Source organism: Conger conger, chromosome 15 (genome assembly GCF_963514075.1).
Source record: "Conger conger chromosome 15, fConCon1.1, whole genome shotgun sequence".
Taxonomy (NCBI): Eukaryota; Metazoa; Chordata; class Actinopteri; order Anguilliformes; family Congridae; genus Conger; species Conger conger.
The window spans coordinates 34,396,657-34,418,647 of NC_083774.1; the positions used below are offsets into that span (position 1 = coordinate 34,396,657).

The following is a 21,991-nucleotide window of genomic DNA, read 5'->3' on the forward strand; positions in this document are numbered from 1 at the left end:
AGAATTGTGCTAATTACAAAATCCAGATGGTCGGAACAAAATACTGAGGAGGACCTTTACTTTCTGAACCGGGATTTTACACCTCTGAGAAAGGGCAATAAACTAGCTGGCATATTCTTGAAAATGCGGGTGAAGACATTTGCTGAAGGGAACAGCATTGTCAGACAGTCCTAAATCTTGTATTTAGCAGTATGGCATATTAGTAATGTTTGCTGTTTAATGCCAAAGTGCTCTTCTGTTTGAAGTTGAGGGTTGAGGCACATCTATAGGCACGCTGGAAAGTAGGGCATTGCATATCATTACTCATACAATTTATGGAGTCTGTCTTTCTGCTCCATCTTGTTCTGATTCTTACTTTAGCTCTTCATCCCAACCCTGGGAAATAGCTCTAAGCCATCTGACATTTTTATAATAGGTGTGTGCGTGCGTGCCTGCGTGTGGGCACGTGTGCTTGTGTGTGTGTGTGCTTGTGTGTCTGCCTGTCTATGTGTGTATGTATATGTGTGTGTGTGTGTGTGTGTGTGTGTGGGTGTGTTTGTCTCTCAGGTGTTTTCAAATGTTTTCTTTCTCTCCAACTCCTTCATTTTCCATTTATTTTCAAGCACAACTGAAAAGATCAATGCTTGCTGATTCTTTATTGTAAAAATGTATGGAAAATGTTCTTGTGGCAGCCGCCCTGACTGATTTCACTGATGACTGGTGAGATGACTACCTCATCTAACAGAGGGGGCTCCCTTCTTTTTCGGAGTTTCTGTGGGGGACGGTGCGCATCGCCCATGCTGCCAGAATGCAGGATGAAGGAACCCCAGAAAAAAAAGGTGGACTTACAGAGGCCTGTTTCAAGAGGAAAGTGTCACTTGCAATAGCCTTAGTGTCCAAGCAGAGCGGCCATTCTGTGCCTCTCTTTCCCTGAGTGGCCATTCTGTGCCTCTCTTGTCCTGGGCGGCCATTCTGTGCCTCGCTTACCCTGAGTGACCATTCTGTGCCTCTCTTGTCCTGAGCGGCCATTCTGTGCCTCGCTTACCCTGAGCGGCCATTCTGTGCCTCTCTTTTCAACAGCAGAATATTGTGCCCCTTCTCTAGAACAGCTTTTGTCCCTTGCTTATCCAGAGGCAGACAGTGCGTCTGAGAAGCACCCAGACGTTTTCGTGTTCTTTTGTGTAAGGGATAGCTAATCCACCTAATCCCCTCTCTGTGCTGTGGAGGAAAAGCGCGGAGTGTAATTGGTGGGGATAATTGATCCCACCCCCATCTGTAAACGGTTCCCATGGCCCCCATCCCTGTCTAACAGGTGGAGCTACCACGGTGTGTCCGATTGCCATCTCCTGACACAATGTTATCATCTATAATTCATCCACATGTAGGACATGCTTAATTAAAAAAAGGGTGGGGGGGGTTGGAGGGAGGGGGCCAAGAAGTCAATATACCATGGCAGTTGTAATACAAAGTTAGGGTTGTAATACAACCTTTGTTGGGCTTGTTGTACTAGACACTACCAAGTCCTGGTTGTATCCATTATTTACGAAGGAGTAATTGTGATGCTCCAATTGCACTTCTTATTCAAGAATACATTATTGAAAACAAGGAGAGCTTATTAGGCTGGCATTCCCACCGCAGTCACCGGACCTGAACCCAAGCCAACATCAGTAGGAGTAGCTGAAGAGGGAAAAGGGACAGACATCGAGGAACGTCAGCAGATCATCCACTGTCGGGGTTGAGAAAGTGGAAGGTGGAAACTGGGAGATGAGTAGTTGCACATGGGATCAATGCCAAGCAGGTGAAAGGTGGACAGTACTAAGTACTAACCATTTTTGACCCTCAATAAATACTTTCACACTTTTTGATGTATATTATTAAATGAAAAACATATTCTTGAATAAGAAAGAAACAAAGTTTCATAATTGTATTGGCTCTACATAAACAATCAGTTCTTGGTAGTGTTCTCGTGTTATGTTCTGGGATATACATTTCAAGGTCCTTAAATTTGGTTTCTCGTCCGGCTGGCTTTGAACACCGACGGCATGAGCGAATAGTGGCAGACCCACGCTCAGAGCTCGGACGACAGAACCGCTTGATTCCGGTCCGGGGAGCGCAGCCCGTGGTGCAAATCCTGTTTCTGTGGGCTTGGCCTCAGAGGGAGATGAGAGCCTAAACTGACCTGAGATCGGCCGGCGGGAGTCTCTGCCGTGGCAGGAGCACTGCCCCCGCGGGGCCGGCGGAGAACACGGCGAATCGGGCGTCATGATACCGTCTCGCTGAGCATCTGCACACGGCCCGCCACTCAGGGAGACGGGCCCATCCGCGGGGCCCCGGGGCCTGCTGTCAGAGGCGTAGGGAGGGAGGGTTGCAGGCAGGTGGGGACATTAACTCCCCAGGCCCACGTCTAAACCAGAGCGATACGCGCCGGGGCCAGAACGGAGATGTTTGGGAGGAACAGGCCTTTTCTGTGTAACAGTGTGTATCATGGTGCTGACATGCTGCTCATACACTAATGCTAATGCCCACAACTTAACACACTTGCACACAGGCCCACAGAATAATGCAGATATACGCATGCACACACAGACACACACAAACTTACACGCACACAGACACACACAGACACACACACAGATGCACATACGCACACACACACACACAGATGCACATACACACACACACACAGACACACACACAGGCAAACACACAGGCAAACACACGCACACACGCACACAGAAGCACGCACACACACACACACACACACACACAGACGCACGCACGCATGCACACACACACACACACACACACACACACACACACACACATACTAACCAAAGCACACGTATGCCAAAACTGATACTGATACACAAACTATTGTGTCATTGTTCTTACATTCCATATACATACAGTAAGATACAAGCCCATTTCTTTTCAATGGACTACTTCTCAAAAAATGTCGGACAGGTATGGAGTCATTTCAAGAATGCATCTCTTTCTCTGCCACGGCCTCCCAATAATTACTGGTAGGCACTTACGGGAGACCTGAATTTGGACCAGCTCTCTTCCTGTTGGCAGACCTCGAGGCTGTCACGAGACAGACATGTCACACGTCTCTGCCCAGAGACAGAGCGCTTGCAGTGCCCCTCCAGAAGCAGGTACATGCCTCTCATTCCTCGCAGTTTGCTTGGGAGTGTCAAGTGGCTGAAATTGCTGGAACGACCGCCAGGTCATGCGGGGTCGCCGGCCGGGTGATTGTAACGTGGTGCGAGATCAGGGGAGCGAGGTCAGGGGAGTGAGATCAGGGGAGCGAGGAGTCGAACTGACGTTTCGCTCGGTTGACGCAGGCCCCGTTTGCTTTTCAACGAGGTGCTGATCCCCCAGAGGCTAGTGGGGAAAATGACTGTGCTGATCCCCCAGAGGCTAGTGGGGAAAATGACTGTGCTGATCCCCCAGAGGCTAGTGGGGAAAATGACTGGAGCTGCCGGCGTGCCCCATGGGTCTGGTTAACGGCCCCATGGCAGGTTACTGGGAGTTCTGAACCATTGACCACAAGTGCAGGATTAGAGTAATGCTAATGGTATGTGGCAACAAAGAGTCCAAGAAACTAGGAAATTACTATGTGCAACCTTTCTTTGTTCCTGAACTTTCTGGGGGGGTTTTTTTTTTTTTTTTTTTTTTTTTTTGGGTGATGCAGGTGTTCCATAAACCAATGCGTCAGCTGGAGTTATTTTACTTGAGGAGTTCTCATTGGGTAAAAGCCTGCTGACACAGCAGAGCAGAGACAGTGCTTACTCTTAGTACTGTAGAGACAGCCAGGTGCAGAGGATGTGTCGTGTGTGCATGTTTATGTATGTCTGTCTGTCTGTGTGCATATGTCGTGCAGTGATTCACCATTGCCATGCCAACTGCCTGGGCACAGGGCTGAATTGGATCCCGTTGTTATTGGGGACAGTATGAATGTGCACATTTCCCTGTGGCCCCACTGTCTGGCCTCCAATGCTTATCCCTGGAGTGTTGACCAGTTTGGAGCACTTTTTTATTTGTAATTTAAGAGCTGATAGTCCGCCCTCCTTTTGGATTTTTGCTTCACTCATACAGGTAGAAAGCAGAGCGGGTATCACAACTCAGAATGTGTCGCGGCACTGGATCGAACCCTCGGCTGACCGGGGGAATCTGTTGAGTCCCGTACTGTCCCGTTTTTTGAGCAGAGCGCTGAATACCGTTTCTGTTCATTCCGGTGAGCTCCGTCACCATGTATCGGATTCCAGCCAGCGGAGACGGGTGAACCTTACGGGAGACGGGTTACTCTACAGCGCGGCTGCCCAACCCTGTTCAACTGCTGCACCCGCTTATACTGATTAGCAGCTGAACCAGATCCCTGGGAGTTAAATGAGGCGTTCTCTGTTGTGGTTGACATGAAAACCTACAGGACGGTAAATCTACAGGAACAGGGCTGGGCAGCCCTGCTGTATGGTTAGAACGGCTTCACCAAAGCCCCGTTAGAAGCCTGTAGGCCTGTGTGGGTTCACAGCCTTGCCCTCTGGCCCCCTGTCCTGCCCCCCGCCCTGTGAGAGCTGGGGAGGTAGGCTGGGTGCACTGTCAGAGGAGGAGCTCCAGGACTGCAGGTGGCTCTCCCTGCTCCCAGCCAACAGGCCCGAGGAGAAACCAGCCCCACCGTTTATGTGGCCTACATGAGAGCAGCCTCAGGCGGGCTTGGCTAGGCTTCACACCCGCAGATTAAACTCTGTGGGAGGGAGTATGTCATACCTGGATAGAGGAGAGCAGGCTTTGTTTTCATGTTCTAGCTAATCTTGTCTTTATGTGTGTGCATGTGTGTGCCTGTGTGCACGTGTGTATCAGCCTGTGTGTGTGTGACAATAATATCACAATAATATAATATCATTTGGTTACCATGGATTCTTTTGGAGAATTCAAATGACCTTTTTGGAAACCTGCCTAGACTTAGCTTACAACAATAAGAATGCTAAGTTTTGGTGATATTGTTGAATTTGAAAGGCGATTTGTCCAGTGTTGTCACTGTTGCTCCATTGTTTCTAAGCCCACCAGGCACAGCCACAAGCATCCATTTCCACTTAACAAAAAATCCTTGTGGGGGAAGAAATATTTCACTTCCACTGTGCTTGAGTTTCTGTAACTTTGTTTTCATAATATTTATACCAATTCTTCTCCTGATAAACAAACCCCCAAGGGTTATCTTTCAGAAGAGACCAGGATTATGCCTGCAAGTGAAAGGGTTCAAGAAAAGTAAGACGCATGAAGATAAATGGGCCAAAAGGAAATCAAACCACCTTGAGAATATGGACAGTAGTATAGTGGGCATTAATAATTGAAGAGAGAAATAAGGGGCCAGTTTAGAGTTGAATGTTGCAGTTTTGTACATTGTTCATTTTATTTGTTATGATGCAATATTATTTAATGAGTGTCTTGCCCAATTTATTTAAATCACTTATGCTTTTATGAGGTAAATTGGGATAAGCCTGATGAACTGCATTGACTAATTGAGTGTGTACAGGTGGAGTCATGATGATGGCAGGTAGATGGGTTATATTGTTTCCTGTGGGGTGGGGGGCTGTAATATTTCCATGGACACTGAGGGCCGGAAGACAAGAAGGTTGACAACCACTGATATTGACTGAACCCAGATCAGCTGTATGACTGCACTGTAAAACTGAACCCAGATCAGCTGTATGAGTGCACTGTAAGACTGAACCCAGATGAGCTGTTTGAGTGCACTGTAAGACTGATCCCAGATGAGCTGTATGAGTGCACTGTAAGACTGATCCCAGGTCAGCTGTATGAGCGCACTGTAAGACTGATCCCAGGTCAGCTGTATGAGCGCACTGTAAGACTGATCCCAGGTCAGCTGTATGAGCACACTGTAAGACTGATCCCAGGTCAGCTGTATGAGTGCACTAAGACTGATCCCAGGTCAGCTGTATGAGCGCACTGTAAGACTGATCCCAGGTCAGCTGTATGAGCACACTGTAAGACTGATCCCAGGTCAGCTGTATGAGCGCACTGAAAGACTGATCCCAGGTCAGCTGCACTGTGCTCTGCTCTCTGCAGGACGGAGGCAGCTCTGAAGAGGAGGAGCTCGGGTCCTGTGGGGCGGGTGGCCCGGCGCAGGGGCAGCCATCACCCCCCGAGGGGCAGGTCCCTGCGCCTGCTCCGCTCCGGGACCCGCCCCGCCCCGGCCCCCGGCCCCAGCACCCCGCCCCCCGACATAAACGACTCGCCACGGACATCGCCCGTCAGGTAAATACCGACACGTCACAACCCCGCATAACATTTAATTTATGCCAGCCAATCATTTTCAGCAGCTAGGCCCAGGAATGACCAGCATGCCATAGACTGGGCTGCGACTCTGGGTTGAGGGTGAAATGTGGACCGGTCTGGCCAGAATATTGCAATAAGCTTCATGACACAAACTGACAATGAGCCGCTCACTCTTGACTGACACAACCAGAGCAGCGGCTCTCCTCCCACTTAGGCGTGTCACAAGTCCCAAAATTACCAGAGGCATCGGGATCGTCCAGAAAAAGGCAAAATCAACAGCACGTCAGCTCACAACACGCCAGGCACCAGCTGGAAGATAGGGCCAAAGAGTCACAATGGGGGTTCCCCTGCATCCTGTCTCAACCTGCCACCTAATCATTTCCTGATTTCATTGGTGAAGAAAAGGTCTCTCCCTCTCAACCTCAGCTGGTGTGTGGTGAGCATTCTGGCACAAAATGGCTGCCGTTGCATCACACAGGTGGGTGCTACACATTGGTGGTGGTTGAGGACAGTTTCCCCCTCATCAATGTAAAGCGCTTTGAGTCACCGGCTGCTCTGAAAAGCAGTAAATCAATGAAAGGTATTATTATTATTAAACAGTTAAACTGTATTGCTTGGAATCTTTTCATTTGTTGCTTCTTCTGTTTGAGGTTTAATGATGCGCCTTCTTACTTTAGAAAGGAAGTTATTCATTTCCTTTTAATACGGGTCTGTTTGACAGTGGGATAATTTGTTTTCGGCTCGAAGACATAGTTTTGATGTAGTGTAGTGAGGCTTGCTGCATTTCTTTTAAAATGATCAGTGTGATCTGTGCACTCCATTTAATTGGTTTCTCCTGGATTATTAATCACGCTAACAGATTACTGATTCCTTATACGAGGAAATGAGTACAAAGGAAATAAGCACCCCACGTCTGCTCATTAGTCAGACAATGTAATTAAGATAATAAAACATTATTCTGCTACAAATATGGGAGCATTCACTTCATAATGCACAGATGCATTTCTCATTTTGTTTTGTCTTTATTAATTCAGTCTCAAAAATAAAGAAAGTTTCAGTTTCTTTATTTGTGTATATATTTTTGGAAAGATTTTGTTTCAAAAAAGACAAAATGGGCTGCAGCATGACTGTGACAAAAAAATCACTTTTCAGCAAGTCATGGTTGTGCAGCCAGAACAACTTAATAGATATTGTGCTGAGCCCTCGGAAAAGCATTCGTAGGACCTCTAACGTGCCGCAGGTTAGAGACCTGTAAGGTACGACTCTCCCTGCCTCCGGTCTCATCAGAAACCATCACGGAGGTGAGCTTCCGAGACAAACCGATTTGATTGTGACAAGCCACAGTAATATTGGGAGGAGCTATGTGGTTAACTCTCTGGAGAGTTGTGTTATCAGCTCGTTAGGCCCTAACGAGCCTGCCGGTGTCAGCCCCTCCCCCCGCAGGTCTGTTACTGAAGCCCTGCGGTGGCTCCCGGCTGTCGCTCAGGCATGCGTTGGTGTTCTGCGGTTGTGGCGGAGATCAGTCCTGGGTCCTGAGGCCACAGGGTGTTGCGTGGGTTCTGGGCCCCTCGAGTGCAGGTTGTCGGGGGCACAGACCCTGTCCTCCTGCCCCTCCCTGATTGGCCCCCTTAATGAAAGGCAACGCTGCGGAATTCCTGCCTTAATTAGTGGCACATCCGCGAGGCCTCCCGCTTCAGCTTAGAAAGCCAGAGTGACACATTCCAGGGAGATAAAAAAAGAATAATTACACTCTGAAGAGAGACCTAATACTTCCTGACACGCAAGGCACTCCTGAGACAAACAAAGCGAAAGGGGTTTTAAATCTGAAGCTACGCACGCACGCACACACACACACACGCGCACACACGCACGCCCACACACACACACGCACACAAGCACGCGCACACACACGCACGCACGCACACGCGCGCACACACACACACACACACACACACACACACACACACACACACGCACACACACACATGCGCGCACACACACGCACGCACACACACGCACACACATGCGCACACACACACGCACACACACACACTCTCACACACTCTCACACACGCACACACATGCGCACACATGCGCACACGCGCACACACACACGCACACGCACGCACACACACACTCACACACATGCACACACTCACACACATACACACACTCACTCACATGCACACACTCACACACACACGCACGCACTCACACACACACACACACACTCACACACACACACACACACTCTCACACACACACACACACACACTCTCACACACACACACACACACACTCTGTTCCAGTCCAGCATCGTTTCCATCTCCTCTGCCGTTAGCGCTCCTCCGATCCGCCCCGTTGTTTTCACGACCTTTCGTCTCCGTGGCGCTCAGGGGCGCGCTCCATCCCCAGGGGGGGGTAAAAATAGCCCAAACCCCCAAACCCGCCCGGTGACACACCCGTCCTGCAAAGCCCAGAGGAGAGGAGCGCCGGACCACGACAGCTCCCAAATGTCACGGCCCTCGTAAACGCCTCCCCTTCCTGCCCAGTGGCTCTCCGTGTGTGACGCCGTAGCCCTCCCCCCCCCCGGACCACAGCTCTGGCCTTCAGAACGCAGATGAGTCATAGCAGCTATGCAAAAAAACGTCACATTGACCTGGGAAACTGCTGTCCGAGGCTGTTCTCTCCCTCTCCACCTCAGCTGGTGTGCGGTGAGCGTTCTGGCACAAAATGGCTGCCATTGCATCACACAGGTGGGTGCTACACATTGGTGGTGGTTGAAGCGAGTTTCCCCCTCATCACTGTAAAGTGCTTTGAGTATGAGTATATAAATGCAAGGAATAATAATTATTATTATTATTATTATTATTATTATTACTATTACTAGTATTATTATTAAGGGGTTGAAGGTTTGAATCAGGCTATTGCAAAAACGGTTTTCTAATATCCAGTTTAATGCATTTACGAACTGCGGGCCAATGCTAAGAGACGCACTCCAGGATGTGGGACGCGTTTACGCTTGTGAGCTTTCTGCATCTCTGCAGCAAACTTATCAGATAATCCGTTCAAAAGCACCTCTTTTGACCACTGTGACTTCCGCAAGCAAAAAACATTTACCTCAACTTTGTGACCGTGCGGCTGACTCCAGAATTTGACATCAGCAGATTTCTTTATTGTATTTTTTTTTTTTTTCAGGGACAGTGCACATTAATCAACATTTTCAGTTTCCACATCAGTGTAAATGCGCCAGTTAGCCAATGAGATCATTTTCATCTGTAGTCCCTAACCTGCATGTCTTTGGACTGGTTGGACTTTCACTTTGTCTGAAAAACACTCCCTAGGGGCTTAAGCACTTTGATAAAAGTGGTAATGACTGATATAATTAGTCACTTAACCCTCTCAATGCTCATCCCCCATAACAGGGGTGTTATGGGGGCGTTAGCTGTGCTGAGTGATGAAGCTGAAGTCACACCAGAGTGAAACACAGGAACCTCTGGTACTCCTGTGTGTATTCCCAACGAGCGCTTATGAGACTGCCAAAACGCAGGAAGCCACTGCGCTCTTCTCTCTGTTTAACCTCTCTTTGAAAGTCATTTTGTGTTTTTTTGTTTTTTTTTTCTCGAAGACTCCATGTAATCACTTTCTTTCGCTGTTGTTGCAAAAGTGTCAATTGAACCCTACGATGCAAATGTATGCTGAAAGACACGCTGAAACGGAAGTTACAGCCGCACTAATTTGAGGAGGGGATGTGATGAGGATGTGCGTGAGTGTGTGAAAAGGATATTGAGTCGAGCGGAATCGGAAATTTCAGCGACATATATGCCCACTGGTACACGATGACATAAAATCTAGTTTTCCAGGAAGTGGATGGAAAAAATCTTGGATTAAAATTTTATTCTTTTAAAATTGGGATACTGTATATACTTTAAGATGTGTTCATATGGTTATGAAGAATTTTTTGAGTGAAAAGTTAAATTAGATTTCAGCTTTTACATGTATGTCACGGCTCCTATCCTGTCACAACAAGAAAATAAAATGATTTGCTTTTCATCTAATGCATGTCATTTCTAAGCCAGGCCGCTGTCTTTGCTTAGCAGCTGATTGATTTAGCAGCTAGTCTTATCCGGAGCGGCATGTTATATGCAGGAGAACATAAACATTTTGACCCGATTCACCTGAGTTTCCAGACCTGGCTTACAATATTCTCTGCGACAGCATGTCCCTATTGTATGGATATTCATGCACTTCAGTTCACCTCTGATACCCACTACATGAGTCCATCACTGATTGCTGAAGCTTAAATGCCATGTTACTAAAAGAATAAAAAATGTCTTTAAATGCCCAAGACCAAATCCTCCTATAGTGGATAGTGAAAAAACACTTGAAATCTCATCTCAATAAAATAACATGTACAGTAGAGTAGGTCTTTGCTACTTCATGTACATGGTCTTGATTTCTCAGCCTCTTTGACATAATGGTTAAACTGATATCAGTTGATTGCTTTCACAGGAAGCTGTGTGAGGAGTTTTGGCGGACCACGTTCGATCCTTTTCGTTTTCGGGCGGTGGAGATTTTAGAGTGGTTACAGAGACTTGAGAGGTTTGGTCAATGAGACCTGAGATTTCACACCTCCTCACTCCTGCACTGCTCTGTGCTGCTCCTGCCCTGCCAGCCAGAATCCCCAAATGCAAATCTTCCCAAACTGAGAAGAATCGGTGTAAGCAGACGCACCATCAACAGGAGTTCCCCCAAAAAAGTGCCTTCCTGTGTCTGGGGGGGTTTACAGTATGACTCAGACTCTGTAACTTAGAAAACTTTTACCTTTTTTTGGTTACCAATTGTACACTTAAAGAAAAAATTGTTTTGGGTCCCACTGATTTGCATTGAACTGCATTTAAATGTTTAAATATTTTTTTGCTTGTGGGGAATTTTTGTGACTCAACTTTACTATATCAGAGCTCTGTTTTGAAATAAATGAACAAGTTTGTTTTGGTTTAACCGTGATGTTGACAGATGCTGATTATTTGGCCCTGCTATGTGCTTATGCTCAGATGTAGGCTGTGCCTCCGTTAGCTCATGCGTGAAACGATTAGTCACGGTGTACCGCGGTTGGTGCAGTCGGTTAGACAATGTCTTGCGCGACTGAACAGGTTTTTTTTATGCGTCTGGTTTGTGGTCTTTTGTTTATCGTTTGTGTTCATACATTTCCACGGCCCCTCTCCAGCTGAGCGTGTCTAAGCACGGCATCGCGCGGTCAGACGGGGAAACCGATTTGTTTTTATGTCTCTGCGTCCCGGAGCCGTGCGGTTTTGCTCTGCCCTCCTTTGGTCAGGTCTGGTCAGCTCCCCTCTTCCTGTGAAGAGTGCAGGCAGTCCGTTGTGGTCCAGTTTGGGGGGGGGGCCATGTTCTGCGTGTGTTTTCCCACCACTGTCCCAAGCTGAGCGCATGGTATAGTCATGGCAGCCCTGCTCTGTTTAAATTCAGGCCGACCGTCGGAGGTCCATAAACCTCTCTGTGCAAGAGACTTCTGTGTTTCAGAGGTGATGAACGTCTCCCTGTTTTGAGACTCACTGTCCGGTTTACCTAATAATAAGTTTCCCCTCAGGGGTGGCAGAGGGTGTATTGTAATTCTCATGCAGTAGTCCTCGCTCCTGGTCCTGGAGAGCCACAGGGTGTGCTGGGGTCCCCACTCCTGGTCCTGGAGAGCCGCAGGGTGTGCTGGGGTCCTCACTCCTGGTCCTGGAGAGCCACAGGGTGTGCTGGGGTCCTCACTACTGGTCCTGGAGAGCCGCAGGGTGTGCTGGGTTCCTCACTCCTGGTCCTGGAGAGCCGCAGGGTGTGCTGGCTTTTGTTGTTACTCAGCACTTAATTGACTAATGAAAGCAGTTCATTACACAGTGAGCTCACCTCACCTGATTTCTTTGGTCTGAATTGGTTGCTCAGTAGTTGAGATTTTTGTGTTAAAACATTGTTACAAGACCATTGTAAATCCCTTCCTGTCATTGAAAAAGGCTCACTGATATGGTGACTCACCCTCTGCCTGTGTTTATAGTCCTTAAATTCTGGTTTCAAAATATACAGTAGACGGGCCGTCACTCTATACCAGAACATTGCACAGCTGTACAATAATTCAAGCTCATTGGTTGAAAAATTATTCAAATTGCCACAGCCAATGGCGTGCAGGTAGGGGGTTTCAACTTTAGCACGTTCACAGAGAAGGGGGTGAGATAAACAGACCTGACCCCCCCAGCGTCTCTCCTGACAATCGCAGCGCGAGTGTTTCTGCATCTGTGGGGTGGCTGTGAGCCATGCTAACCGTTAGCGCTTCGTCACAGTGAAGCAATAGTCCCCACTCCGGGTCAGGTTGCGTAATATCAGCAGCCAAATCAGACCCAAGAAACCAGATGGGATGAGTTGTAATCAGCTGCTGAGGAGTTATGTGAGATTTAGACCAGGAGTGGGGGGGTTCATTTAGTTAGTCAGCTCATTCAGGCCATTGTGCACCCTCTCCATTCACAGGGACAACACTCCTGAGTAACCCTTTTCAATGTTTTATGGCAAACATGTTGGGCGACATGGCCGTGCAGAATCTTTCGAGGCGCTTCAGATCCTTTGGCCTGAGCTCGTGGACTGCCCTCTCAATCCAAACCGCTATTTATTGATCACGTTCAAGTCGCGAGGCAGAAGTGGCTATTATAAACTGTGTTGGCAGTTAATAGTTTATTGGTTGGTTTTGAGGAATGTGTGGGATCATCGTCTTGCAGAAAGATGTTGAATCTTCCTTGGGTGTGTATTTTGCATCTCTCTCTCATGCATTTCTACACTGAGCTCAGCTATATGTATACAGCTGAATGTACCGGTAATGCATTTTTGGCAGAACTGTCAAATGCTTCAGATTTATGATGGGAATGCACTACTGCAATACTAGGAACATGGTTGACTCTCTAATACTAGGAACATGGTGGACTCTTCAATAGTAGGAACATGGTGGACTCTCCAATAGTAGGAACATGGTGGACTCTCCAATACTAGGAACATGGTGGACTCTCCAATACTAGGTGGATGTTGGACTCCCCAATACTGGGAACATGGTGGACTCACCAATACTAGGTGGATGTTGGACTCCCCAATACTGGGAACATGGTGGACTCTCCAATACTAGGAACATGGTTGACTCTGTAATACTAGGAACATGGTGGACTCTCCAATACTAGGAACATGGTGGACTCACCAATACTAGGAACATGGTGGACTCTCCAATACTACACACATGGTGGACTCTCCAATACTAGGAACATGGTGGACTCTCCAATACTACACACATGGTGGACTCTCCAATACTAGGAACATGGTGGACTCACCAATACTAGGAACATGGTGGACTCTCCAATACTAGGAACATGGTGGACTCTCCAATACTACACACATGGTGGACTCTCCAATACTAGGAACATGGTGGACTCACCAATACTAGGAACATGGACTCTCCAATACTACACACATGGTGGACTCTCCAATACTAGGAACATGGTGGACTCTCCAATACTAGGAACATGGTGGACTCTCCAATACTAGGAACATGGTGGACTCTCCAATACTAGGAACATGGTGGACTCCCTGGAGGCCTGTGGGAGCACGGCGGACGGAGGGGAGCAGGAGGGAGAGCGATGGGTTGAACAGGGAGCCATGTGCAGCTCGTTTTCCACCAGGATTCACTTTCTCCGAAGCGCAGCTGAGGGATGTCCTTGTGCCAGCGGTGGGCTTATATAACAGGAAGAGGAACTAAAATTACCGCGGCCTGCCAGCATCGACGGCTCGGGTCTAAAGCGCAAGCGTCAGCGGCCAGTCATTAGGCGGATACTGAATCCAGGCCTAGTGCGCAGGTGTGCCCCGTGTGGAATAATTATGGCACTTGGCATGAATAAATGTACGTGTGCAAAATGGCAACCACGTCACAGTTTCAGTGGTCCCGCTATGCGAAATTCCCTTTGTTTATTTATGCTGTTGAATTGTGAGTATGATGCTTCGGGAGAAGTGGTTGGATTTCTGTGTGCATTCTGTAGACAAAAGAGAAATATAAACCAATTCAGTCTGCATTGAGACGGTTAATTTCATTTAATGCTACAGTGCCTTCAAAATGATATTCTCTTTAACTAGAATAATGGCTCATAGAGAGGTTTTTAAAATCAGTAATGATTTTCTTTCCCAAAAGGGGAGCTATAAAAATGATGTTCTTTTTCACTAATATAATTGTTGAGAGAAAAAGTTTTATATTTATTTTCCAAAAAAGATGCCAAATTTATTGGCAATCCTGTTTTCAGCACTTTGTGCACTTCACAGAGATAAAAAAAAACGTATTTAGTGGTCTTCTGTAATGTTTTATGAGAACATATTGAGCGGTGACCTTTGACCATTCATCTACAGAATCTTTCAAAATCCTTCAGAGATTGCCCTTGAACTTAATGAATAAATTGTGGTTTCCTTTGAAAACGGCATTCACAAATGCATTGAGTTTGAGTACCTGTGCACCTATCTCATGAACCCCAATACTTGGTACTGTTATTCTTGTGTAGGGAGGGTGCACACACTACTGAGAATGGGAGTGTGAAAAGTTTTGATGCATCTTTTTGGGAAAGAAAATTATTGTTTGTTAGAAAGTAAAGAAAAGTTGTATAAAAGTAAATTCTTAACTGTCTTTGAGAATACAATATAGCTAATTAACTGTGCTGTCTGTCTGGACCACTTTTTTGCTATTTTCATCAAGGGTGCCAATTATTCTCAAAACCAGTGTACATGTACTGTAACACTTCTGCTTTATGTTTTCAAATCTTTTTTTTTGTAATAATTTTGAATGCCATTTCTGACAGGAGCAGGGACATTAATTACAGGAGGGGGAAATAACATTTTCCAGCCTTTTTGTCCTCGTCAAATAACGAGAAGGGAACCAAAAAGAAAGTGAACATTTCCCAACAGCCAGCTGACAGCCGTGCCCGGGTGTGTGCTGAAGACGCAGTCACAGCCCCCAGCCTCTTAGAAGGACACTCCCATTATGTCAATATGAGCTCTTACCTCACTGAAATGCGGCCATTTGAGGATGAAGCGCTGATTACGTCACCCCGCTCCTGTCCTCTCCCTCTGTGTCTGCGGTGTCGCTAACGGGTCGAACTGCCCCGGTCGTACATCTTTTTTTTCTTTTTTCTTTTTTTTTTGGTAGCGTGCTCATAAGGGAAGCTGCTAGTCCTCTAAGGTTAGCGGAGGAGGTATCAGTGATGGAGAGGAGTGAAGCCTCTCATTCTTTGGCACTGAGCGTTAACGTTACCCGTTTAGTGTTTTGGCGTAGCGTTGCTCACGTAGCCGTTTTGGGGGAAAGTCCCAGTTAGTCATGGGCTCGGAGAGCTGAAACGTCACCCCTCCTTCTCCAGCTTTTCTGCTTATCCCCACTGCATGTGGATTCTGTACATCTTTGTCTGACCAGAAGCAGGAATAATAACACATTACCCGCTGCTCTGTGGTAATCGGATCGGGCCCTGGGAGCTGGCGGTTGAAAGCCGTTATGACGCTAGGCCTTTCATTGTGACCGTGTGGAATCAGTGTGAGGTGGTAAAAAAAAATAAACCGGCCTTTTGCAAAGCTTTTTGACATATAAAAGGATGAACTCTGTGAATTCGCTTCACAAAAGAATTACTGTTGTGCTTTCACCCTTGTCTGCTTACCTAAAGTTGATGGCTCAGGGATATTCTCTTGGCCACAGCGCCTTACAGTTCATTGTGTGCGACAGAGCCCCTAGAACCTCAAGCAATTCATACGACTTAAAATGAGCCAAATAATTGTGGGAAAAGCTGAGTCTACAACATTTGTATGAAACTGTGAGGTGCGCTTGGCTAAACTGGCTAATTCGTTCAGGAGTTTCCCAAGGTGATTATCAGAACTGAGACTGCGTGAGACGCGAGTCCCGCGTGCGTGGAACGGCTTTCAGACAATCTGCCCTGCTGCTGCCCCGCCCCATTCCCACTCATCCCCTCCCGTTACAACCTGGGCAGAACTGTGTGTGCTTCACCATAGCCCTTCCCCCTTGATTACAGGGCGCAATTTTGGTTCCTAGTGTAAAGATAACTTCTCATGTTGCCTTCAGGTGGTGTTCCCACGACTGGAATAGCAGCGTTGATGTTACTTCCTTCTTTTCCCGCACAAATTGAGCTCCTCGATGATTGGGCTCCTAGATAGTGCATTCATCTAACACACTGGGTCAAAATACAGTGATAAATCCTCACAATTTTACTGCCATATGTGGCCTGAAATCTGAGGGAAGTGAGACATAATTAGCTACAGCATCACTAGGAAGGGAGAGTCTTCGGTCAGCCTCATTGGGTAGTGGAAACTCCTGGGGGCGATCAGGCGCCTGCTATCTGGTTGTTTTGATGGACATGCCATTTTGGGCACACCCAAACGATAGAGGACATTGTGGCGGTGAGACAAGCCCATTTCAACTGGGCGTTCCAGACCAGGGAAGGAGAAAGAAGGGAGTAAGGAAAGTGGATGTGTGTTCATCCAGGTCATTCCGTCGTGTGAGGATACTCGACAGTAACAAGCTGTCGTGTGAGGATACTCGACAGTAACAAGCTGTCATGTGTGGATACTCGACAGTAACAAGCTGTCGTGTGTGGATATTCGACAGTAACAAGCTGCCGAATTTACAAAGCATCTGAGAGAAGCTAAGTGCACCCCCTAACTCCCGTCCTTGTTTTTGTTTCAACCAATTGCCTTAATTTATTTTTCTGACAGCTCTCGAAATTATGCTGGTTCAGTCCTGTACTTAAACAGTAAAATCTTGATGCTACACTTGTCTGCAACTGTAGCTGGTGCATATACAAATGTCTGACAAGCATTTAGCTTGTTAAATAATTAAATATTCAAGCGGATCGGCCCTTGCTGTGCATCCCTGAGCCAGAGGTTTGTGAGCTCCAGATGGCTCAAATTGGAATGGGGGGAGGGGAGGGGGGGTTCTGAGATACTCAGTTTTAAAGGGTGTGTGATCTCATTTCTGTTCTGGCTGCGTGACGATCCGCTTTATTTCGTGACGCATTCGGTGTCTTTGCCGGGCCGATCCCCCGTCCTGCCGCTCCCCCGGCCTGCCGCTCCCCTGTCCTGCCGCTCTCCCAGCCTGCCGCTCTCTCGTCCTGCCGCTCTCCCAGCCTGCCGCTCTCTCGTCCTGCCGCTCCCCCAGCCTGCCACTCTCCCAGCCTGCCGCTCTCCCAGCCTGCCGCTCTCTCGTCCTGCCGCTCTCCCAGCCTGCCGCTCTCTCGTCCTGCCGCTCTCTCGTCCTGCCGCTCTCCCAGCCTGCCGCTCTCTCGTCCTGCCGCTCCCCCGTCCTGCCGCTCTCCCAGCCTGCCACTCTCTCGTCCTGCCGCTCTCTCGTCCTGCCGCTCTCCCAGCCTGCCGCTCTCTCGTCCTGCCGCTCCCCCGTCCTGCCGCTCTCCCAGCCTGCCGCTCTCTCGTCCTGCCGCTCTCTCGTCCTGCCGCTCTCCCAGCCTGCCGCTCTCTCGTCCTGCTGCTCCCCCGTCCTTCAGCCCGGCTGCTTTGCCCTGAGCGTCCCTCCCCTGGTCTCATCACCCCGCCTGCGCTGATCTTCAGGGTAATCTCTCTCCCACAGTGGGCCCTGGACAATGGGCCTTGGTGCACCACAGCTGCTGCGCTCGACGCAGTCTAAACATCAAACCTGCCGTAAAACAAAATAAACAGTGGGGGAAAGAACAGGCTTTTTCTTCTGCCCGGCCCACCAGGCCCACGTATTCATGAGATGCACAGAGAGCCATCGCTCAAGAACAGGGTGGCGGTGCTTGAGAAAGACAGGCAGGCGTTTATGGTTTATCTCAAAGAGGCCCCTGTGTCTGGAGCAGATGGCAGTTGGTCTTTTTAGTCCATCTTACTGCGGTCTGCTGTTACTCCACTTAGCAGATAGAATGTAGTCATTTCAGTTCAACAACTGAATACGCAATGTATAGTAGTAGTATATAGCGCACTATGAATAAAGTTATTCTTAAACTATCACTGCAAATGCGTGAAGTAATGGCAGTGAAGTCAGACATTGTGAGTTTTAGCCGTGATGGGGAGAATACCAATTTCCAGAAGAGCAGGGTTTGAGCACCAAGCCACTCAGTTGTCTGTCTCCTTCATCTTTCCCCTGATTTTCCCCGGTTTCACACCGTTAAAAGCCCTTACAGGTGTAAAACCCTGGTGCATGGGGAAAGCCGAAGAGCATTTAATATCAGAAAGAGCCGTGCTGAGCCCTGTGCTGCAGTAGGGAAAGATGAATAGAGAGTGTGAGAGCGCTGGGAAGTTTCAAGACGCTGTTTGTCTGCATATTATCAGGCCTCATCAAACATTCTCTGTCTTCAGTCGCCTTCTGACGGCCTTCAGTGCAGGCAGATGCTGAAGTGCTTATAGGGCCCGAGGGGGTGGAAGCTCTTCTACACTGGGCTTTTAGCACGGCCCAGCCTTATAATTCCAGCTTGAATAGACGCAAGTCGTTTTATTCTGTTTACATTTTCCCCTTAATAGCCATGTCACACACACACACACACACACACACACACACACTCATGCACTCATGCACACACACACACACACACACACACACAAGCTTTTGTTTCCCTGCTTCATCAGGTCAGGTCAGAAATATGTGATTATGAGCCTTGGAAAATAAGTTTCATCACAAAGCAGCAAGTGATATGAGTTAAGCATGGAACATTTGCATTCCTGTGAAAGAATGTTGGGTTGCATCTTTTCAATTTAAATTGATGGGTTATTATTTTGTATAGTGATAACTGCTCAGTGAAATAACTCTCAGGGTAGATGGATTTGTTTTCACGGAACAATGCACAGCACTTGTTTTTGGAACAGCAGTTCCTATGCTCATAAGTCAACGTGAGACCAAGAAAAATATTAGCCTGTAATTTTGCAGTTCTCCATGTTCCATGCAAGTTAATACTTAATTCCAATAAGAAGGCAAACCTGATTAACAAAAACTGATGTATGAAGTAGCCAATGAGATCCACATCCTGGTCCCCCCTCAATAAGGTTGCATTAAGTACTAGATATATTTGAATAACTCATTCATGATGCCTTGATTTTCTGTTCTGAGTTCTGTACCAGCCTTTTCTTTTATTGAGAATAACCCTGTTCGTTCAAGGTCACAAAAACCTACTAACACAAGGATCAATAGGGTCTGTCTTTAGGAGACCTGAGAATTCCCATTACAACTAAATGTTTGTGTTTGTGAGTGCATCTTGCGTTTCATCCGGGTTTATATTGTACACGTGCTGAAGTAAAAGGCTTTAATGGATAGATGTGTGGTGCCTTCGGGCAGCTCTCTGGCCATAAACCAATCCCCCTGTGTGGGATAGATGTAGACCTGTGTACTGTTTCTCTACTGCACTCTTAATGTATCCAGGATCACTGACATTGTTTACTTGCACACTCCAATGTGAACCTTGATTTTCAGGTTTTACTACGATGACAGTCATGTCGTAAAGGCAGTAATGTGAAAGCCTTACTCCGATAAACTGGTGACTAAGACTCAAATAAACCAGATTCCCTGTTACGAGTGGCCAGGATGAGACTCTGCATGTTCATATAGCAGACGGTGTGTTATTTACACGTCTCGTGTGTTGTGCACCGCAACACTACAGATCCTGTCTTGCTGATACTGTGAGATACTTTTGATCACCGTGTATAAAGGAATAAAACCTGTTTGGAATATGACTGTAACCAGGCTAAGGCTCCCTAATCTAGTATATTGTGTGCATGTAAATGGAGTAATTTAAATAAACGTATAAAGCCCTCCCTGTCGATGCACGGTACCTGCCGCTGACCTGCCTGTGTCACCTGCATGCAGCCTGACTGTCACCCTAATGGCTTTCTTTTCTCCCGGGTTAAAGGGGGCCGTCGCCTCAACACCGCACGTCAGACCACACAATCCACGTCCCCGAGAACGTCCGAGAGTCGCAACTCATCTGAGAGCGTGAGAAGCTCGGTCTCCAGGGACCGTTTCACCATTCACAGTCCAGCAAGAACAACCCCAGCCAGGCAACCAGCACTGCCCAATATCACATTAATGTCGCATGACGTGTTGTGATCTTGTTTCGGTACTTGCATCAAATTAGCTTGTATAAGCTTCTCTCTTCCACAACAGTTAGGTCATTCGCTTGCGAATGATTCCTACATTTGTGTATCAACGTAATTATCTTATAAAATGCTCTGTGACTGTGTTGTGTTGATGACTGGCGCATTGTTATAGTATTCTTTAAATGAAGTGACCTGGTTTCCATACAGTTGTCTGTCCTGGTTAGGCAGTCAAAGCGGAAGTAACATTACGTGTTTTCGTAATTACAGCATAATTGAGCGTTAACCAAAGGTGTGACGCCCCCAGAAATGGTATCTTATCATTAGTGTGTCATGTAGGACCTTCCAGGCTGCTGAAGGCTATTTCTAGAAAGATATGCAACATTTATATGCACTTCCTCTATGCACTTCCTTTACAGAAGGCACTGAAGGCTCATTCTAAAGTTGCCATTTTGGAACAGAAGACTGCCTTAGTATAGCTTTCGCCGTTGTTTTTATCTCCAGAAAGCAGAAATAAATTAACTTAATTGTGTTTTGTACTTTGTTAACCTATTTGTGCAAATGTCTGTTTTTTATCTTCTTTTTTTTTCTAGTTGGTTTGGAATAATAAAATATTTACACATATTTACACTAGTCACTCGTTATTAATTCACTGGGAATCTGTGACTGAGCCGCCATTTTGAAAGGTTCAAAATTCCGGAGGAAGGCATCACTGGTGCTTCATCAGTTTAGTTTTTCTCTGTGAACCCAGAATTCCCCCCTGTTGTTCTGTTAGACCAAAAGAAAGGCATTTGGGCGGAGGATTTGACTGGAGGCAGTACAATCTATCTGTAGAATGCCCACTCTTATGTCAGTGGGTTGTTTACCTAAGCTAGGAGTTTGACGTGCTATTTTCATAAGATGACAAATGGGGCAGAACCTGTAATTGTGTACAGGCCCTGGTGTTCGTCTGGTGAGAGGGGCCTGTCGTCCGTGCCTTGTACCGAGGGGTCCCAGGGCTCCACGGGGCCCATTTGACTGGGAGGGCCAGGGAGTGGGAGTGGGGGGGGGGGGTGATTTCATGCATCATCAGACTCCAGGACAAAAACAGTCTTGTTTTTGAGGGCGGTGGAAGGGTAGCGGCTCTCAGGCCTGCCGCGGGGAGGTCGCAGGTTCGTGTTGTAAGACGGGCCAGATGGAGCGCCCTTCAGGGAGATCCCCTCGCACCCCATTATGAAGGATCGCCATGGGAACGCTCCGCCGTTCTGTAAGCTTTTGACCGAGATTTACAGCGTGGACCTCGGCCATTCAAAGGTATGTGTAATAAGGCAGGAGCGGGGAGGCCACTCTATGAGCCCATTGCAGTAGTGTTATAGGTGTTTTGGACAGAGCCTGTTAGTAAGGGGCTTAGTCTAAGCAACTGTACTTCCCTCTGGATGAGAGCATCTGGCAAATGCCAATAATGTCATGTAATGTAAGGGCCTGTTCTTCCGACTGATGGGAAGCGTCTGGAACACCACTTAAGCTCCACGTCCAAACTATGAAATTCTGCTCATTGATATTTCATCCATCCAATTTTTAATCTGTCTCTCCCTCCCTCTATCTTGGGACT

The 21,991-nt window shown here is 47.4% G+C and overlaps 1 protein-coding gene across 1 annotated transcript in view; it reads left to right on the top strand.

Moving 5' to 3' along the window:
- Positions 1-21,024, top strand: part of si:ch211-266k8.4 (carabin) — a 94,770-nt gene extending 73,746 nt beyond the window's left edge. The window contains exons 14-15 of the mRNA XM_061222661.1: positions 6,067-6,255; positions 20,217-21,024. Of these exons, the coding sequence (XP_061078645.1) occupies positions 6,067-6,255; positions 20,217-20,295 (268 nt within the window). The 3' untranslated portion in view covers positions 20,296-21,024. The remainder of the gene's footprint in view (positions 1-6,066; positions 6,256-20,216) is intronic.
- Positions 21,025-21,991: the final 967 nt, after the last annotated feature.